This window comes from Melospiza melodia, chromosome 27 (genome assembly GCF_035770615.1).
Source record: "Melospiza melodia melodia isolate bMelMel2 chromosome 27, bMelMel2.pri, whole genome shotgun sequence".
In the NCBI taxonomy this organism is placed as follows: domain Eukaryota; kingdom Metazoa; phylum Chordata; class Aves; order Passeriformes; family Passerellidae; genus Melospiza; species Melospiza melodia.
The window spans coordinates 9,857,886-9,865,735 of record NC_086220.1 but is presented as its reverse complement, the minus strand read 5'-3'; the positions used below and the strand labels follow the sequence as shown (position 1 = coordinate 9,865,735).

At 49.7% G+C, this 7,850-nt stretch overlaps 1 protein-coding gene across 2 annotated transcripts; it reads left to right on the top strand.

Annotated features, from left to right (window-relative positions):
- Nucleotides 1-940: 940 nt before the first annotated feature.
- On the top strand, nucleotides 941-7,696 carry RHCE (Rh blood group CcEe antigens). Of its 2 annotated transcripts, XM_063177528.1 has the most exons (10): nucleotides 942-1,225; nucleotides 1,706-1,892; nucleotides 2,107-2,257; nucleotides 2,612-2,753; nucleotides 3,789-3,946; nucleotides 4,341-4,478; nucleotides 4,681-4,826; nucleotides 5,405-5,484; nucleotides 6,488-6,561; nucleotides 6,831-7,696. In XM_063177528.1, exons 1-10 carry the CDS (start codon nucleotides 1,090-1,092, stop codon nucleotides 6,855-6,857), a joined length of 1,239 nt encoding a protein of 412 aa, XP_063033598.1. In that variant the 5' UTR covers nucleotides 942-1,089; the 3' UTR covers nucleotides 6,858-7,696. The 2 variants fall into 2 exon arrangements, with proteins under 2 accessions (XP_063033597.1, XP_063033598.1); XM_063177527.1 differs by lacking the exon at nucleotides 6,831-7,696 and having other exon boundaries at nucleotides 941-1,225; nucleotides 6,488-6,801.
- Nucleotides 7,697-7,850: the final 154 nt, after the last annotated feature.

The window sequence follows — 7,850 nt, the reverse complement described above, 5'->3', positions numbered from 1 at the left end:
TAAATAGCGCGCGTAGCTGAGTGACAAGACATCGGGCCAATCACAATACAGGACGCGCCGCCCAAAGACGGTCAGTGCTGGGGATAGGCCAATCAGAGGCCAGGAGGAGCTGCGCTCGGCCAATGGGAGCGCAGTCCCTAAGGGCGGCCTGTGGGTAGGGGGCGGGCATTCAGTGAGGGGCGGGGCCGGGCGGGTCCCGCCGGTGCTGCCGCCGCCGGGGGCTGCCGAGTCACGGCCCGGCACCGGTGGGCTGAGTGTGAGGGTCCCTAAACGGCGTTAGAGCTGCCCTAGGAGGATGCTGGGCTGAGGCACGGCGGTGTTTTCCTGGTGGTGGAGTTATACTTTACAACTGGAGCATCACGGATTTGTTTGGGCTGGAAGACACCTTAAAGATCACTTCATTCCATCCCCTGCCGTGGCAGGAACACCTCCCACTGTCCCAGGCTGCTCCAAGCCCTGTCCAACCTGGCCTTGGACATTGCCAGGGCCTCACCACCCTCGTACAAAAGAACTTTTCCCTAATAAAAAGTTACTTTGTGCTTCACCCTGTCAAAGATCACCAAGCTTTGGTCTCTGAAAACAAACTGAATCCAAGCATCACCTTTCCAATGTGCCATCCTGGGGGAAAACGGGTGAATTCCTCACCTTTGGGGTGTTCTCCCTAAACGGGATTTAGTAACAGGTAGCAGAAAGGCTCATTGTGCCAGCTAAATTAATTCTAAAATTGCTGCTTGAGCTGTCGCCGTGTTTAGAGAACACCAGGACCCGTGGATTCGCAGGATTGCCAGAAAAAGGACCCGTGGCTGTGACTGTGACCGTGACCATGGCTGTGGCTTCGTCCAAAGACACTCTGAGCTCAGCCCGTGTGAGCCAGACTCCGTTTGGCTCCTGCCATAACCCAGATAAGGAGCTGCTCCCTGCTCACGCCTCTCAGCCTTGTTATCTCTCACTGAGCTCCCATTGCTGGCCCCCACAGCTCCTGTGCTGCTGGTGTGAGGGCACAGGGACATCCCTCAGGGCACAGGGACATCCCACAGGGCACAGGAGCCACAGGAATCTCTCCTGAGCTGCTGCTCCATGTAGTGCACGATGCCTTCCCGCTACCTGAGCTTCCGCTGCAGCGTGCCCTGGCTGATCCTTGTGCTGCAGGCTCTGCTCCTGCTGCGCTCCTTCTTTGGCTTCCCAGGTGTCAGTGACACCTACTCCTCATCCAACTCCTACCCAGGTAAGCACCTTGCTGGGGAACGGGGGGATCCCTGCTGCTCTCCGGGGTCTGGCGGTGAGGAGCAGAATGGTTTCATTGCTCTCTGAACTTGCCAGGAGTGCTGGCAGTTTCTTTATGTCACAGGTGTGATGGGGATCCAAGACTGAATTGTAATTTTCCGTTGGGGTTTTCACCTCTCAGCCCCCATCCTGATCCATTTCCGCATCCTGATCCGTTCAGATCAGTGTGTAAAAATAAATTCAGCTTTAAGGGTGCTTTTATTAAGGGTATTTTATTTTTTATTAAGGGTATTTTATTGAGGGTATTTTTTCTCTTATTATGCATTGGAAAGAAAGCTCTGAAATTCTTTGCAACCTCTAAACAATAATTAAATTTTTATGTGAATTCTTCTTAGTTCATTGTAATTTTTTAATTTTTTTTTTCAAACCAGAAATCTGCATTAGTATTTTCACTGCCGTCTTGCTCTTTTCTGTCCGGCAGAATTTCAAGATGTCAACCACATGGTGATTTTTGGATTTGGCTTCTTCCTGATGGTTCTGAGAAGATATGGCTTTAGCAGCACCGGGTTCAACTTCCTGCTCGTTGTTCTGGGTGTCCAGTGCTCTGTGCTGGCAGAGGATTTATTAGTTTTCCTTAGGGGAGAGCGAAATGCAGCTGGTTTGCAAAGGTAATGAGTTCGTGTTAGAGCTGGGCTGCTGCAGAACTGCTGATTGCTCCCTGTGCAGTGAATGCCTCCTTGTGGGGCCCTGGTGGGGTTGGGCAGAGTCACATTTGCAGGCATTTTAGAGGACTTTTGGTTTTTAAGTACATTGCTCTGTGTAATTCCTTTTAGTTGGCCCTGGTGTCACCCTGAGACTGAGTTGTTCTTTCCTCTCTTGCAGCCTAGCAAAGGCTTTTGTGAGCGTGACTGCTGTGGTCATCTCCACTGGGGCTGTCCTGGGCAGGGCCAATCCTGTGCAGCTCATCGCCATGACCCTGGTGGAATTAATCTTCTTCTACGTGAGCAGATACATCAACGAGACCTTCCTGGAGGTACCGTGGTGGGATTGGCAGAGGTGTGGGGGGAAACGTCGCTGGAGCTTTGGGGCAAAGGCTTTGTGTGGCCTGGCTGGGCCCACAGCTGTGAATGTTCTGTCAGGAGCTGCAGCAAAGGCTTTGTGTGGCCTGGTTCAACTCACAGCTATCAATGTTCTGTCAGGAGCTGCAGCAAAGGCTTTGTGTGGCCTGGTTCAACTCACAGCTATGAATGTTCAGTCAGGAGCTGCAGCGAAGGCTTTGTGTGGCCTGGTTCAACTCACAGCTATCAATGTTCAGTCAGGAGCTGCAGCAAGGCTTTGTGTGGCCTGGCTGAGCCCACAGCAAGCTGTGAATGTTGTGTTGGAGCAGGTCTCTGAGCACCTCACTGGGATGCACGTGTTCCTCTTTGGAGCCTACTTTGGCCTGGCACTCGCCTCCCGCTTCCCTGAGGCTCCCCCGGGGCTGGACAAGGACAGGAGCACCCCAAAGTCAGAGCTGTTCTCAGTGCTGGGTGAGTCCTGCTGCAGTGTCCCAGCTGCACGAGGGATTGAGGGAGAGCATGGGCAGGGTTGGGGGTCTAAATGCGAAATGCAGCTCTGGATGCAGCCAAGCACACAAACTGTGCTGTTTGTGACAGTGGCCCAGAGGCCACTCCTGCCACAGCTGGGGCTCAGTTCGCTCTGTCACCTCAGCACAAAGGCAATTCCAGGCTCCCAGCTCTTTCTCCAGGCTCACCACTCCCTTTCCTGGCCAGGCCGTCCCCTTGGCTTGGGTGAGGGGCTGTGTGCCAGAGCTGAGCTCAGAACTCGTGTTCAGCAGAGCTCAGGCTGCTGCTCCAGGTGGTGCACAGAGATAGAAAAGGGCAGTCCCTGCTGGTGAGGGAAATAAAGAGATAAGGCCTGCTGAGGGGTGGGGAGTGTGATACAGACAGGCCCAGGAGGGTAGGGACAGGCTCAGTGTCTGGGGCTTTCACTCCTTTTCTTAGGGAAGCAATTTGGTGTCTTTATTATCACAGTAGTGCAACTGCCAGCAGCTGAGCCCAGAGCTTCCTGCAGGGGTCCACAGAGTCTCATTCTCAGTCAGTCTGTGCCCAGTTTAGGGAATACAAAATTTAAATGTTCCTCTTTTGTGTCCCTGGAGTTCTTGTTTGCTGTTTATTTCCAGAGCTGAGCAGATCCCCACAAGAATGCTGCAGAGGATTTTATATCTGTATTTACGACTGGCTAACTGCCTGATCAGTGGGAATAGGATGAACCATCTCACAATCCTCAGTGCCACATTCAGTTTAGAGTTGCTGAAATGGCCTGTCCTGTGTGAGGCAGGGTTACCTGTGCCTTGGTGCACTGAAATCATGGACATCAGCAATGGAAACTGGGCTTGTGCCTCACAGTGACAATGCCTGTGTCACCTGTTAGGGGTGTGGGACAAGAGCAGCTCTGCTTTGGGAATTGAATGCACCCTGTGGGCTGGAGCCCTCCAGGGACAGGCAGTGATGGCTCCCTGTGCTTCAGAGCAGCTCCTGAGGCTGTCTTTCCTTGTCCCCAAGGCACTGTGTTTGTCTGGGTGTTCTGGCCGAGCTTCAATTCTATCCTGCCTTACCTCAAGATGCAAGCAGTGCTCAACACTTACCTGGCCCTGGCAGTGAGTGCTGTGGCTGCCTTCATGTTGTCTGCTCTGACCTCCAGGGATGGCAAATTCAGAATGGTAAGGACGAGGGAAAGCCCTGCATGGGCTTTTTCTGTTCAAAGAGAGTTTGTGGTACCCTCAGGAAGCGAAACCTTGCCCAGGGTCTGACAGTCACAGACTCACAGAGGGGTTTGGATGGGAAGGGGCATCAAAGATCACCTCATCCCACCCCTGCCATGGCAGGGACACCTCCCACTGTGCCAGGCTGCTCCCAGCCCTGTCCAGCCTGGGATCCAGGGGCACCCACAGCTGCTCTGGGCACCTGTGCCAGGGCTTTACACCCTCACAGGGAACAATTCCTTCCCAACATTGAATCTGCAGCTTCCCTCTCTCGGTGCAGAGGCAGTGCCCCCTGTTGTAGCCCTACAAGCCCTCGTAAGGAGTCCCTGCTCCCTGTTGTTGCTGTTCCCAGGCTCAGATCCGCAGTGCAGTGCTGGCTGGAGGGGTCACCATCAGCTGCACCGCAGAGCGCATCCACCACCCCTGGATTGCCATGCTCCTGGGGCTGCTGGCCACTGTCATCACCATCCTGGGCTCTCACTGCGTGCAGGTAACGCTCACTCCCCTAAATGCTTCTTGGATAAGCTGTGTAAGTGGTTTTTCCAGTGCAGGATACCCCAGGGGAAACCTGTTTCGAGCAGAGCGCAGGATTGCAGCTCCTGAGAGCAAATTCATCCTCTAGGTCTGCAGCAGCTGATCTGCAATTACCAGCTTGTGTTTCTGGGTGTAATTAAACCTTTTCCTCTTCCCAGAGGTGCTTTAATCCTGCCTTGAAGCTCCAGGATACTTCTGGAGTTCATTTCACTTTTGGGTTGCCTGCTGTGCTTGGAGCTGTGGCCGCTGTTGTGCTCGCAGTTGTAGAAGATGGGATTGACACACGATGGAATGAATTATCCAGGTACATAAATTCTTGTATTAAATAATGAAGATAAATAATCCTCACTGCAGTGTGCCCTGAGAAGAGTTGTTGGACATCCAGAGAGCCTGAATGTCATCACAATACATTGCTTTATATCAGGTAACCCACCATAACCCTGAAGTCCAAAAACAAAAAAGTCAGTAAAAAGGAATTTGAGATTTGAGCAGACTTTGGGTCCTGTTTTCTGCCTCCCTTTTTGTTTATGTTAAATCCAGCAGACACAGGAGATGAAGGCTTGGCATGGGCCTCCCTCCAAGGCTCACTTTAGGGTTTGGGATGCTTTGGGGGGCTCAGGAGGGAGGGAGAAATGAGGGTGCAGCATGAGGGCCTGGCACTTCTCATCATGTTCTTAATGAAACATTTAAAGAAGTTTTAATACCAAAAGGATGGACAAAATAAATCTTCTTAAGTGTGCATTAGGCTTTGGTGTGTTCCTGAAACATCTGACTGCAGCTGCAGATTTGAGAATTACAGCTTCTATGAGAATCTGATAGCTGCAGATTCATTCACAGTGGTAATGCTAAATAAAAGGTGAAACACTTTTTTTTGCTTTCCAGACTGGGTTACGATGCCTTTGTTTATATTGGTGCCTTCTGCCAGACCATCAGCACTGCCCTGATAACAGGTTTGATCACAGGTCAGTACTGACACATCCCAGGAATCCCTTTATTTCCTTGGAGCAACTCTGGGTAAATCACTCGTGGGATAAATGAGTGCCAGGGACTCCTCCCAGCCAGAGCTGTTTTGCACAGAAATAACCCAGCAGCACCATTCTTTCAGTGCTGAAGTTTTATTTTAACCCAGGTTTAACAGCTGCCTCCAACCTGCAGACAGGAGAGGTGTGAAGATGAAAACACTTCCCCTTTTGGCTGTTGTCTTATTGACAGGAGATGCCCCAATCTGGGGCTTGTCACTTTTTAGGCCATTTGGAGCAAATGTGCAAAGTTTCAACAACATCAGGAGCTGCTTGAGCCCAGCTGCAGCCCTTTGATCAGGAGATTTGGGGATTTTTGGGGACTTTTTGCTGCTTTGGGAGCAGCAGCCCTCACGTGGCTCCTGTGGAATGCTCTGGTTTGTGGCAGCTGCTGCTTTTCCCCAGCCCCTATTTCTGTCTGGGGCAACAGAGAAATGGCCAGTGAAAATTGCTGGGAAACACACCCTACAGTGATTTTTGGGGTGTTTTAATTTATTTAAACCTTTGCATTACTTTAAGTGTAATGAAGAAGGAACAGATCTTTAGAAAACATCCGGCAGAAATAACCAAACATTCACTGTTGAACCGATTGATCAAAAATCCAGAGATCCCAAACTAACAGTGCTGATAAGCCACATTGTTTTTAATACACTGGCACTTCTCACGCAGGAAACTCATCATTTTGATGTATTTTAATAATCTAGCAGCTGTTTGATGGGGTTTTACCTAAAGCAATTCATTTTTAGTATCCCTTGATCCTGGCAAGCCTCTTTTTGTATTTAAGGCCAGCTCGAGTCACGGGGGCTCTGCTGGAGGATTTAGGTCTGAATTTGCGTTTTGCTCTGTTAAATTGGGATAAACATTGCCAAGAAACTCCTGTTACACACAATCCTCCCCTTGCCCTGCTGTTTGTGTTTATTTTGGATCTCTCTATTTCTGCAAACAGGTTTGATCTTAAACATCAAACTGCTGAAAGCTGTGCATGTCTCCAAGTACTTTGATGACCAGTTTTACTGGGAGGTGAGTTTCAAGATCATTTCAGATTCACTGTGGGGGAGTTCATTTAGCACCTTGATGAAGAACTTCAGGTATTTGAATTAAAAATATGGGGAAAAAAAGTTATTTCTTTTCTCAGCGCAAACAGTCCTTGGGCACAGGTGCTGATGTGAGGCTGAATTACAGGATTAACAAATGGGTGAAAATAAGCTTTTAATCAGCTTTTCCCTTGGTTTGGGGGTTTTCCTGTGATGATTTGATGTGTTCTGACACAGGACTGTTTGTGTTCACAGTTTCCCCACTTGTCTGTTGGATTTTGAGTGGAGGATCCCAGCTGACAGACAGAATCAAGATAAGATTTTCCTCTTTATCACCAGAAAAACTGAACAGCTATGATGGCTTCAAAGAGCACTGAAACACCAATGCTCAGGCCCACAAAAACCACCCCAATGGACACTCAAAAATGAAACTGTTCCAGTTATTCTTGAAAGATACAGAGTGTGAATTCACAGATGCAAACTTCAGGTGCATGCAGCTTTTCTGCTTTGTTGGCCTTACCTTGAATATTTTTTATAAGATATGTATTCACGGCTTCTCAATCCAAATGCTTGGAAACACTAAAGTATTTTTAGCTCCCAGGTTTACAAGGCAAAATGATGGATTTCGAAGTGTCATTTCTCAAGGACCACTCTTATCTAGCAAAGTGCTCAAGGTTTTTAAGCTGAATTGATTCTGCTGAAGGCCTTGACAAGCCAGGATTTGATGAGTGAGCTGGAGCAGGGCCAGAACTCTGCATCCCGCCTGCCTGAACTCCTGGAAAAACCTGGATATTATATATAACTCCTGAAAAATCTGGATATTGGGAGGTTCTGATGGCCAGAGCTCAGCTGTGGGTGGTGTTCCTGAAAGCCCTGGGGTTTGGTGCCAAGTGTGACACACAGCCAGAGCTCAGGGCAGTGTCTGGGGGGGACAGCACAGGGGAGGGGGCTCAGTGCTGCCAGCAGCCCATTCTGGAGAGCAGGACCTTGGGAACAGAGCATTCTCTGTCCCTGAACCCTGGGTTTCAGTGGATTGTGATCCTCAGTGTTTCTTTCCTTCCAGAATTGTTTATACAGAAAATCTTTGAGCAGTGCTTACCTAATAAAGAGTGAAAACTGAACCGTGGCTGTTTCCCTTCCTTCAGCACCCTGTGAGCAGTGATGTCACAGCCATCTTTTATGGAAAATCCTTTCCTTAGGATTTTTCCTCCTGAGAGGCAGCAGGAGCTCAGCAGCTCCCAAACCTTCTACACACAACTGGGAGTTGGTACTTCC

Excerpts from the sequence above, each read along its gene's own strand:
- RHCE (XM_063177527.1), top strand. The coding sequence starts at position 1,090 with ATGCCTTCCCGCTACCTGAGCTTCCGCTGCAGCGTGCCCTGGCTGATC. Across the intron at positions 2,754-3,788 it reads AGAGCTGTTCTCAGTGCTGG|GCACTGTGTTTGTCTGGGTG; the intron begins GTGAGTCCTGCT and ends CTTGTCCCCAAG. Across the intron at positions 3,947-4,340 it reads GGGATGGCAAATTCAGAATG|GCTCAGATCCGCAGTGCAGT; the intron begins GTAAGGACGAGG and ends TGCTGTTCCCAG.